The sequence below is a fragment of the Ochotona curzoniae genome, unplaced genomic scaffold (assembly GCF_017591425.1).
Source record: "Ochotona curzoniae isolate NIBS_2020 unplaced genomic scaffold, NIBS_Ocur_1.0 contig_2210, whole genome shotgun sequence".
Lineage (NCBI taxonomy): Eukaryota > Metazoa > Chordata > Mammalia > Lagomorpha > Ochotonidae > Ochotona > Ochotona curzoniae.
Window position 1 is genome coordinate 48,096,605 of NW_024465369.1, and position 20,985 is coordinate 48,117,589.

At 34.3% G+C, this 20,985-nt stretch overlaps 1 protein-coding gene across 8 annotated transcripts in view; it reads left to right on the plus strand.

Moving 5' to 3' along the window:
- GLS (glutaminase) overlaps positions 1-20,985 on the plus strand; it is a 77,389-nt gene that overhangs the window by 24,910 nt on the left and 31,494 nt on the right. For 5 of the 8 annotated variants that reach the window (XM_040971881.1, XM_040971882.1, XM_040971883.1 and 2 more), the window contains 5 exons: positions 4,167-4,225; positions 11,415-11,447; positions 11,538-11,596; positions 16,666-16,732; positions 17,248-17,298. In XM_040971881.1, coding sequence (XP_040827815.1) covers positions 4,167-4,225; positions 11,415-11,447; positions 11,538-11,596; positions 16,666-16,732; positions 17,248-17,298 — 269 coding nt within the window. The other 3 variants (XM_040971889.1, XM_040971888.1, XM_040971887.1) reach the window with 3 other exon arrangements.

Sequence of the window (20,985 nt, forward strand, 5' to 3'; positions counted from 1 at the left end):
GGAGACAACTCAGGGTGTTGGATATGAGTATTGGTTTGGGTAATTATTGCTGCTAAGTGATGAGTATACAAAAAATCTTCAAATGCCCATATGGAAAATGTGTATTGAAAACCACTGATTGTTTAACCTTATTCCTTATTGTTTTGTGTGTGTCTGAATAAGCAAAACTTTAGTTCCATTTTTCCATAACTATTCTATGTTGGTATTCATATTACTCTTCATAAACAGAATCTATCTGATATAAACTAGATTAAACTTCAGTTATGTGTATTGATTTCTGTTTTTAATCTTCAGAGTATATGCTAGGTTACTGTACAAGTGAATTAAGATACAGTTATGAAGGTTAAGAGTGAAGACTGCAGTATTGGTTTTTGAAAAGATGCTTATATATTTTTTCCCTTTCAGTGGGATGAAAAGTGAAATTTGCCTTGTGCTTATTTTTCCTTACTAGTGTTTTGTTTCTTAAGATTCATTTTATTTCTTTGAAAAGCAGAATTACAGAAAGGGAGAGATCCTTGACCCACTGGTTTATTCCCCATGTGGCCACAACTCACAACTGCCAGGCCTGTGCCAGTCCAGCACTGAGAGCCAGGAGCTTCCTCTAGGTCTCCCATGTACATGTAGGGGCCCAGGGACTTTGGGCCATTGTCTTGCTTTCCCGGGCATATTAGCAGGGAGCTGATTCCAAAATGGAAAGTGGAGCAGCTGGATCTTCTACCCATGTATATATGGGGTGCTGGCACTGCAGATGGAGGCTTAACTTACTGAGTCATAGCACATGCCCCATCTTCCCCATCTTACTACCTTTTTAAATGAAGGTGCAGCTCTGATTTTTCCTCTGCTGACTTACTGCTTGTGGTTTTTTTAGTTACATTTTAACAATCTATTTTACCATAATCTTTGTATCTTGATGCTACATTTCATGGAGATTCCTATAAAGTAGCAACTTTGGCAAGGGCATCACATGCATGAATACTTTATTAGAGTTAGGCTCACTGACATCCACATTTAACGTTCTGTCTAGCAGGATTACTTTCTCAAGAAAAATAACATTACTTGTGAAGGGCAAAGGAGAATAATATATTTGAGCCTGATGAATCCAATGATTTTTAAGACCTCTGTTTAAAGACTAGAAAGTAACAAGCACAGGAAATAGGCATTAAGTATTCCAGGCATAAAAACAATGAAATGGACTTGAAGTAAAGAACTCTAAGTAATTCTATTGCCATGTATATTCATGATTTAAGGAATGCTGGTAGCAAAGTCTACCAAAGAAAAAAAATCATTGGGTCCCCATTTGTGACATAGTGGGTTGTGATGTTGTCTGTAACCGATTCAGGTCCAATTGATCCACTTCAATCTAGCTCCCTGCTAATGCAGCTGGGAAACCAGGGGAGGATTGCTTAAGGCAGTGGGCTGGTGGGTACCCAGAGGAAGCTCCTGACTTTGGCCTGGAGCTTTGGTCCTGGCCATTGCAGCCATTTGGGAAGTAAGCCAGAGGGTGAAAAATAACTTTACCTTTCAAATTAGATAAATACATCCCAAAAAGTTTATAGAAACTCAGGAATTTAGCACTTTTATAATTTTAATAAAAAAAAAGATTTTCGTCTTTAATCTTTTTCCTAATGAGTCAACTACGGGGGTTTTGAAAATCATGTTAAAATAAAGGCCTTGTTATTGTGCTCACTTTTTAAGTTTTAAGTAGATTTTGTGCCCTTGAGTCTTAGTTTATACCAGCCCTAGCAAAAAGCAGTTTGAAAATCTTTTCTATGTAAAATGTCAAGGGAACATTTATGGTAAAACTATTTACTTAGAAGGTATGTGGATGTGTGTCTTTACCATTACAAAATTTATTTATTTTTATTAATTACGTTGCATTATGTGACACAGTTTCATAGGTTCTGGGATTCCCCCAATCCCTCCCTGTGCCCTCCCCTCATGCATTACAGAATTTATAAGATAAATTTAGTGTTATTCAAGTTTTATAAAATAATGATAAATCTAAAATGAGTATAATGAATATATATATAATAATTGTTTAAGTTTTTCAACAGCAGAAGTTTTAAAATGTTTACAGTATAAACTGCTTTGATCCTGTGGTAGAAGTTGGCTAATGTTTTTTATTGTTAGTGAGTCAATAGTTACTTTTTGTAAGTTAATTTTGCTTTTTAACCTTGTAGAGATTAGGTTAATCAACAAATATTTGTACAGCCTTCTTATCTATATGTTAACAACTTTGGAGGGCATTTTGGGCTATCGATACTAAAAATAATACTTCTCTGTGCTGGCATTGTGGTATAGCAGGTAAAACTTGTCCTGTGATGCCCACATCCCCTATGGTAACTGATTCAGATTCCAGGGGCTCCTCTTCTGATCTGTCTCCCAGCTCATAAGTGTCTGGGAAAGAAGCAGAGGGATGGGTCAAGTGCCCTGGAGAGTCCCCTAAAAAGCTCCTGGCTTTGATCTGGTTCAACCCTTATTGGCAGCCATTTGGGGTATGATCCAGTAGCTGGAAGAACTCTATCCTCCCAACTCTATTTTTAAATAAGTAAAATGTTAAAAAATAACTTATGTTTGTGGGTCAGGAGGACAGTATTGAGCATTACATACTGTTTATTAGAATTGAGAAAGGAGTTAGTTTACGTGAGTGTAACAGAACTGAATTATTTCGAAAAGGTAGAAATTGGTTGGAGAAAATGCAAATGCTCACTTCAGAGTTAAACCACATGTGGAATATAGTGTAAAAGTATATAATGTGGGTTTCTGACTTTTCCTTAACTTTAATTGTTCCCCATATGGCTACTGCAGCAGAACCTGGTAGGGCCAGAGCCAGGAGCTCTGCTAAGCAGGAATATGGATCAGAATTGGAGCAACCAGGAGTTAAACAGGTGCCCATATGGAGTGCCTGTTGTTGCAGGCAGTGGTTTAACCCAGTAAGGCTTAGTGCCAGTCTTAACATTCCTTCACCACATTGCTTCTCCCAATAACTCCCAAAAAGAACCCTGCTTTCTGTAACTTACTTTTATCTGTAGACTTCCCTGTTTAAAGAATTTCATGTTAATGGAATCAGATATATAGTGTTTAGGACTGGCTTATTTTAGCTTAGTTTCAAAAAAAGGTATCTGTTTATTTGAAAGTTACAGGGAGAGAAACAAATCTTTAGTTTGCTGGTGCACTCTCCAGGTGGCTGCAAAGCCAGTGCTGATCAAGGGCAAAACCAGGAACCAGGAGCTTCATTTGGGTTTCCCATGTGGAAAACAGGCTCATGCACTTGGGCCGACATCTTCTGCTTTCCAAGGTGCTTTAGCAGGAAGCTGGACCACAAGTAGAGCAGCCAGGGCTTAAACTGGTATCCAGTGGGATGCTGTGTTAAAGGTGGTGGCTTAACTCCTTTCTGGGGCCCTGGCTTCATGCTTTTAAGGTTGATCTGTGTTGTATCTTCACTCCTTTTCATAATGGCATATTGCATGAATTTATACCTTGGTTTATTTGTCCACTTGCCAGCTGATGAAACATTTGAGTTCCCATTTTTTGGGTTTTTATCAATAAATCTTGTTAAATATTTGTATACAAGTTTCTGTGTGAATACTTTTGTTGTTATGTACCTGGGAGTAGAATAATAACTGGGTCCCATGGTAAATGTATGTTTAACATTTTGGGGACCTGCTAGACTTTTCCAGAGCAGAGTTGTTAAACTGGAAGCCTGTCTGACAGAATATACCTTTGTTAAATTTTAGGAGAGTAATAATGTAATAAATTTAAATGCTGTGCCAGTTTGTCAAGTTAGATAAGAACTCATTCCTCAAGAAGTAAATCACTCCAACAGATAAGTGAGGAAGCATGCTTGCAATTATGTTTTTACTGTTCCTCAAGAATTGTGTGTATGGCATTTTTGCCATGTATTAGATGGAAATATTACTTACGCTGTATTTTGTGCATGAGTCCTTGTCTGATTGATGATTATTAGAGCATTATCCTACAATGGAATTATAAGGTTAGTATGTAAATTTAAGTTTGAAAAGAGAATTCCCTCAGCAAAGTCCTGCTGTAACAGTGGCACATATTTAAAAAAGAAACCCAAGTTCATGTTGGATGAGGTGCAGCCGTACATTGGAGGAAATGATCCCATTTATTTGAAATAATGTCATTACTTTTGAATTTTACAGATAAACCACACAATCCTATGGTAAATGCTGGAGCAATTGTTGTGACCTCATTAATAAAGGTAAAATGTCAATATTTCCTTTTAATCTAGTAACTTTTGTAGTAATTAAGGAATAATGATGAATCTTGGATTATTCGTATAGAATTACGAAAATTTTTCTCTTGATATTAAAAACTTTGTAGAAGCAATTGTTTATATTTGTTTCAAAGTAAATGATGTAATAATTTCAAGGTCAGGATTAAGCATAGATGACACATTTCCATTCCAGTGGCTAACTGACTCTTGATTTGAAGATCTGGCAAATGTTTAGAGAGTCTCCTGAACAATAGACATAGAGCGTTTCCTTAAAGGTTGAAAAACTTTTACTTTCTTTTTGGCTCTTCTAGAATTAATAGATGGAAACAGAATTAAAAGTGTTTTACTGTATAATACTAATATATGTAGGACCAAACTAGTACTTTGTTTACTCTTGAGTACTCTCATGAGCTGGAATCCTGTCGTCTCAACTCGGTTTGCTTTTGATGAAATCATGTCATGATTGAAGTAAGGCTTATTCCAATTATTAAGTTATGTTATTTTTCTTATGCTTTGAAGTTTGCATTGTGTGTTGATTTTCTTTTATTATTTGGCTTGCCTTAATAATTGGAAACTTCCAGGTTTTTTTGAAACAAGCATTTGAAAAGAGTTATTGTGATATAAAAATCTCATAACTTTAGAGAATTTTAGATTTTAATTTCCAGTTATGGATTTTTATTAAAAACTTCTTTTTGTGTTTGGGACATTTATATACTTTCTTCATTTAAAATGTGTCTACCTATTCCATATTAGAATGGAACATAACTGTATGGCTTTGTTAATAAAATCACCAGGATAACTAGTTACTACAAAGAATCTTTGGGTATAAATCATATTCTTGGTCCAATTTATTAAAGTTTACATATTAGGAATATTTTCTTACTTATATATATCATGAGAAAAAAACTTGAAAAAAATGTTAAGAATATATACGTTTACTCATTACTCTATAAGCGTTGGTTCATCCACTACTTGGAACTAGTATCAATGAAGAAAGTATAGCCACGTGTTTTCAAATATAACTAATTTGAATAGGATGTGGAAATTTTTGTTTTTCCCATTATAACATCTAGTTATTTATGATTATTACATAAGAGAAGGGTTAATCTGGGATGAAAGAAAGAATTGACTATAGAAAATGACAATGTGAATATCTGTTGATGCAATCCTGCCCTTAGGCAGCTTGGCAGTTAGGTATGGGATACATTCAAGCAAATGAACCCTTATGATGATGCAAATGAACCTTTATAATGAAGTTTTAAAAATGCTGTGATGAATGTCTCATTAATTAAGCATTTACATAAGCTTCTTGAATCAGAATCAAGGAAATTATTTTAATAAAATGTTCATTTAATAAAATGTTGAAATAAACATTGGGATGGTTCTGAACCTTTTTTGAATCTTCTCTGAAGAATTTTGACATACCATAATCTTAAGGGGTTTCATTGAATCTGATCAATGAATTTCAGTTTAAAAATTCTTATACTGGCAAAGGATCAATATGATACACCAATAGTATTCTCAAAAAGCAAACAAAACAACCAGCATATGTAAATAATTAATAGGGGACTTCCTTAACAGCATGCAGCCAAAAGTCTGTGAAATACTTCATAGGTTTTATGGACTATGATGTAATATTGCATGTGAAAATTGCATGTCTTGTCATATCATGGTCATTTCATTAGTTTCACTTACCATTTTCTGTTATAAGCCATTAGCTGTACATGGAGCCACATTAGTATGAGCAATTAGAATAGCTAAAACACACATACAATGTAAATCTGATTCAGTGTTCAGTAGTGCAAAAATTTAACTGAGTCATCTTGTATTTATTGATTTGATGTGTGATTTTAAATTTATAGATTGATTTACTGACCAAGTTGGAAATGAGACTTTGAGTGTTGATTCATATTTAAGGTCACTGGAATTTTTGTTTTATTTTTAGAATGTGTTTCATGAGAACTATTTTATTAAGTTAAGTTTATAATAGATCTTAGGAGTTATATTATTATCCCATATAAAACTGAGCATGGAGTATATAACTTTTTAAATTCATAATGTGTAAGTGCTTTTATGTGATTGATCTTTGCAAATTATATGATTGATTACATAGTATTTATAAATTAATGATTTGAAATGGAAAAAGATTTTCAAGCCCAGTTCTATTGACTTTATGTGTGTGAGGAAATTAAGACTGGAAAAATTGTAGTTGCAGTAGAAATGGGCTTGTACTGGATCCAGTAGTCTCTCTGCTATTCATTAGTATTCACTCTGCCATATTTAATATTGGCATTTGCTGTTTCTCCTGATGATTTTTAAAATTTTAATTAGCATTATGCATAAAAAGCAGAAATACTGCTTTCTTTACTTTAGCTCATACAAAAAGTAACCAATTCATGTGGCTTGAAAGTTGCATCAGTTTTTTGGTGTGTGTAGTCATTCTTTGGACATTAGTCAAGTGTCTGCTCTCTGTAAGGAAACAAGTTCCTTACTGAAGCATCTGTGTAGGTTCTTTATTATGACTGCTAGATGTAATTGTTTTTACCTCTTTAAGTTGATGACCGTAAGGTTATTTGTGACTTGTGACTTTTATTTTAATTCAAAATTCAGGAGTTTGCAATGGTGCCATTAGAACAATTTTACTCATGTTATTCTCCCCCTAAAAAAAAATTAAGTAGAGTCTTTAGTGAGACTCTTTATTTCTTAATTTTGTAGTATTGATATTTTTTCCTTGTAGGATTGATGGTGATCCTCAGGAAATGGGGGAAGAGGCAGAGCAAAAGTTCAAAAGGATTAGCAGATTGTGGAAAAAAGGAGGATTTGGACAGAAGGAACCTGTTGCATAAATTCTTAACTACTAAGCTTATAGGAAAACTCCAATATTTAAAATTTTAATCAAAGCTATATAGGTAAATACCTTTTTAAAAACATGTCATTTTATGCTTAAAATGAACATAATTCAAAACATAAAGGTTATTATACTTCCTCTTTATGGTAGCTGCTCAGTTTCAAGGAATACTTCTGGTTACAGTCTGTTATATTTGATGATGATAATGTGTGATTGCTTGATTTAGAGGAAAGGATAAAAGTAAATTTGAAACACAGTTACATCTAAATGAAATGACAGTATCTTTGTTTTCAGTGGTAAGAATTTCACCTAGATTAAATTTGGGTGATGACTTGATTTGAGGCTTATGGTGGGAAATTAAGAACAACATACTGCAAAATAATTGTCACAGTTTGCTTTTTATTTTAGAAATAGAAAGCTATTCTATACTCTATATTGTTATGTCTTTATTCTAATGAAATTTTTTTATTTTAGAAAATGGAGTTTTCTCTTTGCATAATGTAGTCATGGTCCATGAAAATCAAGACAAGTTTAGTCATTTTATATGTACTGCTCCTTTCATCATATTGGCAACAACCTGTTAGATATACACTTAAGTCACATTTGTTATGTAGTCTGTGACTGGGGAGTGATGGATGATGCTTTGGACTTGATAACATTCTGAACAAGCAGTTGGTCTGTTTACTTCATGTTTTTCTATCATTGGTGCGTATTAAAGGTTTATTTTTTTAACTGAAAGATTATTTATTGACAGCTAAATTCATTGTTCTGTTAATATGTCCCGCAGTATATATTTTTATTTATTGTTGTATTATTTCACTTTAAAACAGTTTATATGGAAAGATGAATACTTTATTTACTCATGCTAGGTAGTACTTTGCCTCATTCCTGTATGATCTCTAACTTTTAATAGCTTTGTATTCACAAACTTGGAATAGAATCAGATTATGAAATAACTGCTTCATGCACTGACTTTATGAAGTTATTGAAAGATAATAGCAGTGATGTTTTCACCTTTAAAATATAAAATGTAAGAATCATTTCACGAATGTATTATAGAAACAGTGTCAAACATTCCATCAGGGTTAGATTGAATCAGTGCCTTTTCATCAAATTAAAATTATTAAATCATTAAATTATTTAAAGCATATAAGCTATAACTGATAGGTATATGTTTATTGAAAAATAAAAGTGTCATTTTCTGATATAGGTATCTGACATTTACAAACACAGCATGGTCGTTTGCTGAATTAATTTGAAATTTTGGCCAATATATTTTGTCCAGCTTAGTTTCTTTAAAAAATGTTTTGTTGTATTTGCTATGAATTATTGTAACTTTTTAAAATTAAAATGACATCTAAACGCTTATCCTATAATCTTCTAAAAAGTAATCATATGCCTGAGGATCTAAATTCTTTCCGGTGGAAAGGAGGGCGTTAACAGTTTGAAGGCATCTGATTTCCAGATGTGCCTTTCTTGAAGTTTGTCTTCCTTTGGTCTGAATGTCCTCCTGTTTCCCTGAAGAAAGGCATCCTTTTCTTGTGTCCCAGTTTTTCTTACGGTGCACTTATTAGGAATGTTCAAACGTTTCATGCACTAATCGTGCCCTCACAGAACATTTTGAAATACTGAATTAAGTAGTGTACAGGATGTGAATCATTATGATGACTGAGAATAAATCCTGTTGGATCTTCAGTTGTTCTAGTTCTTTGGTTTGGACACAACTGCAAGAGGATTAATCAAGGCAATTGTCAGTCAATAAGAGGATTAGTGTAATTTGTGAGGAAAGATTTAGTACATGATGTTTGGCAGGTAATGAGATAAAGGCATGGGAAAAAATGACACTGCTGGACTGAAACTTGCTTTTACACTTCACATCTATTGAAAGCAAGATTTCTTAAGTCAAGTATATGTAAAACTTTAAAAAAATACTGGGAAGGGATTTAATCTGTGATGCTACCAGCAGAAAAATATCCACTGATAACATGAACTAAAGATCAATTACAATTTCAAAGAAAATGGAAAATTTTCAAAACAAAGCAATCTTGCAAAGTAGTGTGGGACATGATTAACAAGTAACATTTTGCCTTTTTGGCTACAAAAAATCCAAACATATGCAAAATAAATAGAAGAATCAGCCTCCATATACCTGTCCCCATGCTTTAATTTTCCTAAAATCTGTTCCTCCATGCCTCCACAATGATTATGACTGGCTTTGTAGTGTTATATGTATTCCTTAAGAGCTTAAATTGTTTTTCACAAATAAAATAACATGGCATCTTAATGATTATTAGTTTCTATGTATCCCTGAAGAACATGAAATCTAAGAGATAAAGGAGCAAATATATTGTATTGACTTAGGTTAAATGTCACTTCACTATTAAGATTAAAGATTAAGAAACATTAAACAAATGTCTTTACATTTAAATGGCCATGTTTTGGGGAGAGGCATTGTTGAGTTAACAGAGTCAATCAATATTTTACTATTATCAAGTATTTGATAATATTACTATTATTTTACTATTATTACTATTATTTTACTATTATTTTACTATTATCAAGTTTTCCCCTGAGTGTTTCAAGTTGCTTACCCAAAATATCATATAACAGAATTAGCTGATATCAGTTATTTCTTTAAGATAACATATAAAAGCAAAGCTTAATTGTGCTTTAATTTACTGAGCCACAAAATATATCAAGTATGTGACCACAATCTAGAGTTGAAATGCTTTTTATTATTTTATGTTAAAATGACAGCTCAATATGGAAAATTTTTATTTTGCAATATACAGTTTAGGACAGAAAATACAGTTTAGGACAGAAAATGAATGTTCAACATTACTTGTTTAATACATTGATTGTATAATCAGTTATTTTCCATGTGACATCCCAATGCAAATGCTGACATCCTTTTCCAAAAGAGTTGGGGTTTTGTGCTTTTCTTCAAAGATTAAAAAGGTTTTTGTGGCTTAAATGTTGTTACATATTTTACAGCATTAGGATCTATGGAATATTTTGACAACTGCAACAGTTCAATGAAGTTGGTAATTTCTTCTTTTAATTATTTTTCATTGAACAGCTTTGGAGTTTCATTTCTACATTTTGATTTCTGGTATATCATAAGAAAAGAACTTAAAACATGTCAAAGGGTGCTTTAGAGAAAATAAGGGTTACAATCTGGCTGTAGTTAAATTATACTTATTTCAAGTTTTGTTGATGCGTAATTTTGATTTAAATAATGTGTTCCTTCCAGCTACTGATTGTATATGTATGCTTGTAAATATTTCTCAAATAAGTTGTAGAGTTTGATATATTATCAACCATAACCTAATTCTGTAGAGTGGAGAATGGACCTGGCTTTTATTCAGTTCAGTGATAATGTGATGCAGATTGCTTCTCCCTGTGCCCCATAATTACAATTCAAAAGTAATTTCTGGGGGTGAAGTTGTTTTGAAAACTAGTTGTCAGATTATTTTAAGCCTGCTTTAGACATTAGAGATGTATTGTTTCTGTTGGGTGCATATCACCAATTAATACGTTTGATTTCAGATCTACCACTTACTGCTTTGTAAACTTCGCCGAGGTAAAATGAAGCCATTTGGCTACTTGAACTGATCTATGTTACATAGGTTTTTCCTATTGACATTTGCAGTAGATAACATGCCAGAATTAGAAGTGATGAAACAATACATCTTTCATATGCTGAATTGGCATTATGCTAACTACTAATATAGCTGATTTTTAGATATTATGAAGTAGAATTTTTGTTCAGTAGAAGTATTATTGAAAATTAGTGAGATTTAAGGGACCGCTTTCTTCACATATTAGTAAAATGCATCCAGAATATTTGTATATATTACAGTTACAAAAGATTAGTTTTTGCAACATAACTCATTTTTCTAACTCTAATATTGGTTTAAGGTTTTTATGATTGAACATGATTTGTATATATTTAATTTTTAGATTGAAATTACACTTTTTAAATTTGAAATTAAATTATATGTATATGGCAGATTAATTGTATGTGCGGAGGATAAGGGGATTTAAGTGTACCTTGTGTTTAAAATTCTGTAATTTTGGGTTGGGTGTAACGATAGGCTTAGAATAAAGTATCCTCATTGTAGTTCTGAGCATTCAAAAGTGGCTGTTAAAGCACGTGCAAAATTTAAATATAAATTTATTTTAGAACCGTTTCCTAGATTTAGTACTTTTGTGTAATGTTTTAATTATAATGGTAGCTGTTTGGGATTTTAACATTTTTATTAATTTGGAATTTAACTGTGGTAGTACCCTATTAACATATTTTTATTTCTTATTTCTCTGCAGCAAGGCGTAAATAATGCTGAGAAATTTGACTACGTAAGTGCAACATAGAATTCAATTGTTATGCCATATTCTTTATGTATTTCTTCTTTTCATTCACTAATACTTTGTAATTTTGGTTTATAGGTGATGCAGTTTTTGAATAAGATGGCTGGTAATGAATATGTTGGATTCAGTAATGCAACGTGAGTCTAATTTGTGACTTAGGTTTTTACAGTTGGTCGGTCCTTTTTAATAAAAATTGGAAGATTTTAAGTAATGGTTTGCAACTTCACCTATAGATGCGCACACAGATCTTTGTGTGTTTGTGTGTAGACTATATTTAGAGTTTAATTTTTCATTTTTTTGGTAGGTCCCAGGTCTTATTTCAGTGAATAAATACTTAAAATTTGATGAAGAGTAAATGATTGCTATCTAAATTGCTTGAGAACACTTAAAATAACTAGTACTTAATAAAATTGTTTAGCTGACCGTAGATCAGAAAGGACTCTGTTTACTTCAAATTACTGGCACTTATTCAACTTTCTCTTTGCCTGTAATACCTGTCTTACCTCTTTTATATCTTTGTTTTTGGCTAACTTGATTTTTACCCCAACTTTTTATTGAAATTGGGCAATTTATAGAACCAAGACTAAGCAAAGGATAGCAAATATCTTTTTCTTACCTTTAATGTTTTGCCTCATTTTCTTTTTATCAATCTCTATTGATAAAAATAGATGTATCTAAAAACACATAAATGTAAATTTACATTCATTTTTGCTGAACTGTTTGAAATAAAGTTCTAGATACTATGACATGCTATCTTTAAATCCATCTGCGTGTACGAGTGTACAGCAGCATTCTTCTAGGTTGTCGTAATACCTTCACACAATTAAGAAAAGAATTAATTTTAAAATATGACACTAATTTGTCAATGTTTCCAGTTGTCCCTGTGTATCTATTATTATTTAGTTGAAGAGCTAATTGAAGTTTTACACTTGTTGACTGTGTTTTGGTTAAAACGTAATTTTCATGTTGTAAAATCTTGGTTTTTTTCAAAGTAACAGAGCTTTGGTTGATTGCTTGCTTGCTTTTGAAAAGCGTCCAGTCCCTTGTGTCTTAGAGCAGGAATTGACTGGCTAGTTTGAAGAACCAGGCTTCTGGGGCTGCATGAACTCTTTGCACGTGTTCATTTCTGCTGTTTTAATAGACATAGACAATGTAAGACTGTTTCAATAACACTGTACTAATTAAAGCATGTAACAGACCAGGTCTGGCCCATAGGTTTCATGGATAATCTCCATCTTTAATTTACTTGTTTCCTTGTGAGCTTGGTGTTTTTAAAAAATGTGAAAGTTTTAGCATAAATATTTACCCTTTATTTCTGTATTTTGTTACATTTGTATCTGTGTTTCACATCTTGGGGTTAAACACTTTTAGGTTGTATGCCTTACTAACATTAATTCATTAGCCTAAGTATCTTTGCTAGGAAATCTTTTCTTTTTTTAAGGTTTGTTTATTTTTATTGCAACATCAGATATGCAGTGAGGAGAAGAGAGAGGAAGATCAGGAAATCTTTTGACCAAATGAAAAATTTCTTGTACTCTCAATAAATTAAGTTCCATGATTATTAAATTTCCTCTATGTCCCTGCCCAGTTACCACTGTTTAACTCAGATCTCCTTATGACTTGGATGTAGTGATATGTCTTCCAGTTTACTTCTGAAGCTTTCTTATGAGATAATAGTAATAATACATCTTCTCCATAGGCGTGTTGAAATCTAAGCTCAGTATCAGACTTTATCCTCACTCTCCCCTCTCTCAGCAGGATGGTGATTTGTCCATCCTCCTGGTATTTAATCACATCCTAAATTCAGGCTTTCTGAAGCATAATAGGAATCTCCTAATACGTCATTCACCCTTTCTCTTTACCAGACTGGTATTAGCGTTCTCCTTCTGAACTGTGGATCTGACAAGGCAACTTGTTTGCAAGTCTCAGGCTTTTGTTTTGTGAATAGTCAGAAGCCATTATAGTCTTTGACATTTACTGGTCTTGATAATTTGGTCCTCATCTCCTTTGCTACTTTTTTGCAGTTTTCTGCTCTTCTCCATGAACCTTGTTCAGATACATCAGGATATTTGCCACTTTTTAGTGAAGTTCTGACTTTTTCATCTTTTCCAGTTTTAACATTTCTTAAAAATGCTTTGGCATTCACTTCAAATGTAGACATTATATGTACATATAGCCATATTTTTAGGATATTAATATTACAATTCAGTGATTCATGACTGATCATAACAAGGGGAAAGGATATATCATCATTTATATGGCATGATGCAGTGTTACTCTGATATGACAGCCACATAATTTTTATACTTGATATGCAAACTTTTGCAAATATGAAAAACTTGATATTTGTCTCCTGTTCTGTTTTATTTCAGTTAGACATTTTTTAAAATGGCTTAGTTATTTAGTTATTTGAATGGAAAGAACCCATAGAAGAGAGATCCAGATCTCCCATCCATTGGCTTACTGCCCTAATGGCCATGGTAGTTAGGGCTGGATCAAGCCAAAGTCAGGAGCCAGGAACTCCATCCAGGTCTCCTACCCACATGCTGGGGCCAAAGGACCTGGGTCTTCTGCTGCCCCCCACCTGCGCCAGCAAGGAGCTAGACCAGACACAGAGCAGCCAGGACTACAGTTAACACCCATGTAAAATGCTGGCCTGGCAGGTGGCAGCCCCACCGGCTATGCCACAATGCTAGTCTTTTTAAATCTTATTTTATTATTTTTTTTAAAGATTTATTTTATTTTTATTGGAAAGGCGAATATATGGAGAGGAGAGACAGAGAGGAAGATCTTCCTTCCGATGAATCACTCCCCAGGCGGCTGCAACGGCTGGAGCTGAGCCAATCCAAAGCCAGGAGCCTCTTCTGGGTCTCCCACACGGGTGCAGGGTGCCAAGGCTTTGGGCCGTCCTCGACTGCTTTCCCAGGTCACATGCAGGGAGCTGGATGGGAAGCGGGGCCGCTGGGATTAGAACCGGGGCCCATATGGGATCCCGGGCATGCAAGGCGAGGACCTTAACCACTGTGCCATCACGCCGGGCCCAAATCTTATTTTATTTTAAACAACTGTATTTTGAGTGTTTAGTCACTTCAAAGGTGTAGTGACATAGAGCTCTGATTTGAACACCAATCCCATCATCGGCACTCCATCTTCATGACTGCTTCTAAACCTAATTAAAATGGTGAATATTTAGCCTATCAGTCATCCATTTGTTGCAAATACTAGGATTTCGTTTTTTTCTTAATGGCTGAGTAATACTCCATTGTGGCTGTATACCTCCTTTTCTTATCCAGTCAACAGTTGGTAGATGTCTAGATTGATTCCGTATTTTTGCTATTATGAGTTAAACATATGGTAGTACAGGTGACCATTTCATATGCTAATTTCATTTCCTTTGAGTATTTTCCCAAAAGTAGGATAGCTGGATTGAATGGTAGATCTATTTTTAGTTTTCTGAGGACTATAATGTTTCCTATAATGATTATACTAATTTGCATTTCACCAACAGTATATTAGAGTACTTTTCTCTACAACCTTGCCAACATTTGTTACTTTTTGATTTTTGAATAATACTCATTGCAACTGGAGTGAGGTAATATTTTATTGTGGTTGTTATTTTGCATTTCTCTGATAGCTAGTGATCCTGAGCAAATTTTGTGTTTTTTTGCCATTTGTATTGCCACCTTTGACAAATGCCTGTTTAATAACCCCTCAGCACATTTCTTAAGTAGTTTTTTGTTGAATTTCTTGAACCCTTTTTATATTCTGGATATCAATCTTTTAGTAGAGACATAGTTTGCAAATATTTTCTCGCATTCTGTTGGTTGTCTCTTCACTTTGTTGTTTCCTTTGCAATGTACAAGTTTCTTGGCTTGGTCTATCATCCTGTTTGTCTAGTGTGGCTTTTATTGCCTGTGCTTTAGGGACTCTTGATCAAGAAATCTTTGCCTAAGTCTGTGCCTTACAGTGTTTTTCCCTGGTGATTTGATAGTTTTAGACCCTAAATTTAGATTCTTGATCTGTTGTGAGTTGATATTTTTGTGTAGTATATAACTAATGCTATATGGAAATCCAATTTTCCCAACACCTTTTGTTGATGAGTCCATTCTTTCTCGATGAGTCCATTCTTTCTCAAGGGATGATTTGATTTGGCTTGTGAAAGACGAGTTGTTTGTACATGCCTGGATTTCTGGGATATTTATTCTGTTCCTTTTGTCTACATGTCTGTTTTTGTGACAGGGCCAGGCTCTTTTGATTAGAAATGGCCCTCTAGTATGTCTTGAAATCTGGTAACCTGATGCATTCTGCTTTCATTTTTATTGTTGAATATTGAATATGAATGTTGTTTTGTTCATGTTTTTATGATTTGCCTTTTAGAGATTTTTCACATGCTTGGGTTTTTGGTAACTGTGAATGGAACTCATCTGGTTTTTCTTAACCAGAGCATTATTGGTACATAGAAATGCTACTAATTATTGTGTTGATTTTACATTCTGCAATTCCTTTATTCATATCCTTCAACAGTGTTTCCATTGTCTTTAAGTGGAGTTTTGCTTCATATCATCTGCAGAGATAATTTGACTTTCTTCTTTCCAGTTTTGTGTCCTTTTCATTTCTTTTTCTTGCCTAATGTCTAACTTAAAACTTCCAAAATTATGTTGAATGATGGTGGTGAGGGTGGGTGGCATCTTAGGGCTTTTTATCCTTCGTTTTGTTACTGTAATCTATCGCACTTACTGATTTGCTGTGCTGTGCCTTTGGTACCTCTGGAATGTTGTTCATGCTGCATGGGTCTTGCTACTACTTAGGTTTGCCCTGGAAATCTGCTAAGATTGGTCTCGTGTATCCCTCTCAATGAAATTTCCATGCATTTCCTTATGTTTGCAGGGAGCCAGAAGTTGCAGCAATTTTTCAGTATATTTTAGTGGTTGAATATTTGAAAATTTAGAAGTGAAATTCTTTGTTCACAAAATATGCAAACTAGGAAGGACCAGAGTTTCTTTACAATCACTCTACGATTAAGACTTGAATTGTTTATCATTGAAATTACTGGATGCAAGGCCAAGTAACTAACCTGAGGCAGAATTTAGCAGTCCTGAGTCTTATTTTTTCGTCTTTTATATACTGTACTGATTAGAATAAAGAATAATCACATTTTTACAGAATGCATATTAATGGAGCCAATTTTCTCCCCCTTATCTTCTAGGTTTCAGTCTGAAAGAGAAAGTGGAGACCGAAATTTTGCCATAGGATATTACTTAAAAGAAAAGAAGGTTTTAATATTTTTTTGTGTGTTTCAAATTGTTTTTTTGAATAAAATAAATGAAGACATATGCTTACTGCATGAGGTGTATAAATATCCACAAAATAACGCTTGAACCAATGTTATAAAACTAACCAATGTTATAAAATTTATTATTATGTTGATTGCTATCTGAAATTGTGTGAATATTTCACTGGTTTTACTAGTGAAAATGCTGCTTGAGATTTATTTTGCTTTTTGAAAATATGCATTATTAGTGTTTATAGCCCTTGATTATTTTAAGTGGCTGGTCTAATTATTAATCGATTTTTTATTGTCAGTTCATATTTATTAGACATTTATAATTCAGTGTAGTTTTATTTCATATTTATGCCATTTTATTGGTTACATGCTGCTTTTTTATTCTTAATTGAAACAGAACATTTTTATACCTTTTAAATTTAGTCTTTTTTTTTTTTTACTTTTGTGATTTCTACCCTGTGTATATATTTTTGATTGTTTCTGCTCTTTTTTTTTTTTTTTCAGTGTTTTCCAGAAGGCACAGACATGGTTGGTATATTAGACTTCTACTTCCAGGTAATTTAATTATCGAACGATTTTGCATACTATATATGTCTCAAATCTTAACTCTAGACCTTGAGGAAATACCTTTTTCATTGGCTTTTGATAAACATTAATGCATGTCTGAATTACTTAAAAACTCATGCCTCAGAATGTGATAAATGAAACTTTCTGTAGACATTACTATATTAAGTAAGTAGTGTACAATCTTAGAAATAGGCCTCTTTGAACTCTTTTTTTCTTAGCTCTTAAAGTATGTTTGGAAAAACCTATTGGTTTCTTTTATCAGAGGATACTTATTTCAACTTTTTAACGTGTAAGTTTTCTCTTTGTAATGTTTGTTGCCATTGTATCCCAGCTAAATGGCTGCCAGGAGAATAATTTGGCTCATTTCTGTAGTGTCATTGTTGAGTCTTCTTCAAAGAGAAGCTTTTCATATTTAAGGTTTGGAAGGAACATGCACAATCTGTTGCGGTATGAATCTCAAGGCATAGTCCTCTTAAAGAGTCTACCTACCCGTTACTCACTTTTCAGTTCCATTATTTTTAAAGAATTAATATCATTGGTACCACTCAGACTGTAGCATGAAGCTAAACATTTGGCCATGTGATTGGTGTCTAGTTTATAGCTGCCTGTCCTTGGTTAAAAAAATTTTTATTAACTTGCTTATTTGAAAGCCAAAGGAAATGAAATTTATCTTTGGTTTCATTCTCCAGATGCCTTCACAGTCTAGGTCTGGGACAGGCTGAGGCAGAGGCCTGCAGGTGAATTCAGGTCTTCCATACATGTGGAAAGGACAGAACTGCTTGGGCTGTCATGTGCTGCTTGCAGTGTGTGCCTCAGCAAGAAGCTAGAGTTGGAGAGTAGTACCAGGAGTAGAGCCCAGACACTGTAATGTGGGATGGCCATGTCTCACATGGGACCTTAGCCTGTGTGCCAAATACTTGCCTTTTTTCTGCTCTTGAAAAGTAATCTTTCATGAATCTTATACAATGTAAAATAGAAGTAGATAGTGGGTTGATTTTGATAAAACCCATGTGTTTTTTTTTTTTAAGATTAAAAAAATTATTTGAAAGACAGAGTTCCAGAAAGAAGGATGAGACAGATACACACAGAAAAAGAATCTTCTGTTTGCTGGTTTACTCCCCAGATAGCCTCAGTGGCTAGAGCTGAACTGAGCTTATCTGAAATCAAAAGTTAGGAGCCAGCAACTTTTTCAGGGTCTCCCACATAGGCATAGGAGGCCAAGGATTTGGCCCATCCTCCACTGCTTTCCCAGGCCATAAACAGAGAGCTGATTCAAAAATGGAGCATCTGGAGAAAGAACCACTGTCCATGTGGCAAGCTGACTCTGCAGTTGTAAGCTTAGCTTGCTAAGTCACAATGCAACACCACAGCCCGACCCCTAAAGTCCATGTGTTAGCATGTCGTTGGCCCAACATGAAGAACTGTGAATTGGGCAGCTGGAGTTGCAGCATAACCGATAAATCTGGAAGCCATATGGGCTCTAGTTTGTGTCAGAAATGTATCCGAAGTGGAGCAGCTGGAACTTGAACTACTGCACACATGGATGCCAGCACCACAGCCTGAAGCTTAGCTTACTACACCATACTGCCAGTCCCTAATTCTTACTTTTTTATTTAGTTATCTTTATTGTGTCCTTAAACCATTGTAAAGTTTATCTGTTAAAATTTTCTTTTCTTTAGAATACGTATTTAACTTCGAGTATTAGAGCCTAGGGCATACAAATCTACTAAACTTGACAAACTTGGGATATGGTAATTGTCACTGCAGAAATCTTTCAGTTATGATTGAATTATTCCTAGACCAATTATGTCGTGTTTTTCAATGGCTGTTGTCAAGGGGCTTTCTATCTTGATTTCTGTTTCAATGAGTTCACTATTAGTGCTTTTTGTGCATTTTTTTTATTTTGTAACCTGGAACCTTCCTGATTAGCTATATCAGTTCCAACACCTCTTTGGTGACATGTTTAGCTTTTTCCACTTACAACACTGGATCATCCATAAACATGGAGAATTTAACATCCTCTGTTGCGTTTTGATGTTCCTTTATTTTTTTTCTCCTCCTTGACAACTCTTGATGGAAATTCACAGTACTAATTGAAACAAGGGTAGTAAAAGTAGACATCCTCATCTTGTTTCAGATCTCAGGAAGTGCTTTCAGCATTTCCTCATTTAGTATGATACATGAAATATAACGTGAAATATAACGTTATAATAATTTTGATGTATATTCCTTCTATATATAATGTGTGATGGCTTTTTGTCAGTAAGTGCATTGAAATAGTTTCTCTACATCTATTGATGACCACATGGTTTTTGTTCTTTATTCTGTTGATGTAGTTTATGATTACTGATTCAAAATGTTGAGACCCCCCCTGCATTTCTCAGATAAATCCCACTTGATCATGATGAGTGATCTTTTTGGTATGGTTTTGGATTCAGTTTGCTTGTCTTCTGAGAATATTTGCATCTGTTTCATTAAGGATGTAGGGCTGTAGGTTTCTTTTGTGCTGTCTTTAGTTGCATTTCATTCAATATTTTGAAAAATATTGGCTGGCTTTGTGGTTGAACAAGCTAATCCTCCATCCTGTGGCCACTGGCATCCCATGTCCCGAATGCTCCACTTCCAGTTAAGCTCTCTGTGGCCTGAGTAAGCTGCAGAGGAGGCTCAAATCAGAGATCTAGAAGAAATCCTGGCTGCCAACTTTGGATCAGCTCAGCTTGGGCTGTTGCCCTTTGGAGAGTGGGCCAGTGGATGGAAAATCTTCTGTTTCTCCTTTGTAAATATGCCTTTCGAATAAAAATAAATAAATCTTGTTAAGTATTGAAGTTACTGCCTCTCAAGAACATTTTGTAGCATTCAATAGTTTAAACATCAGGTCTTGGAGCATTGCTTGTTATAGGTTTGTTTAGATTGTCTTCCTGGTCATTTGCATTTGGGGTGGCTATAGTGACACAGCACGTTAAACTGCTGCTTGGAGTATCCCCACGCTGCATCAGTGGGTGCTCAGTGTTGCTCTGAGTCCTAGCACTTACGCATCTGATGTAATCATCCGATGTTAATGCATCCTGGGAGAAAGCAGGTGAATGAATCAGTGTTGGGACCCCTGCCACTAATGTGAGAAACTGAGTCGGAGTTCCTGGCTCCTGCTTTGAACTGCCACTCCAGCTGTTGTCAGCGTTTAAAGAGGGAGCTAGTTCGGGGAGATTGCCCTCTCTCCCTCTGTCACACTGCTTGTCAAGCTGATGAAACACAAACAGTATTTTAGAAGTTGACTTTTGTCAAAATAACAAAATATATGGCAAAATTCTAGTTAATATGAAGTATATATTAGGAAGTAACAGACCTTAAATCATATTTCTTCTAAAAAGCTTTTCAAGATTAAAAAACTCTTTTATAATCATTTACTGCCTGGAATAATGTAGTAATTATATTCTGTAACTTTAATACAATAGAAAATATACTTTTTTTGTACTTGATATTAGCCAGCAGGCTGAAAAGCAATAGGAAGATAGATTTTTTAAGAACTATGTTTATTTTTTATTGTAAAGGCAGAGCTACAGAGAGGAGGAGAAGAGACAGAGAGAGAGGGAGCTTTCAGCTGCTGGTTCACACCCCAAATGGCTGCAATGCCTGGTGGTGGGCCAAACCAGTCAGGAATCTGGAGCTTTTCCAGGT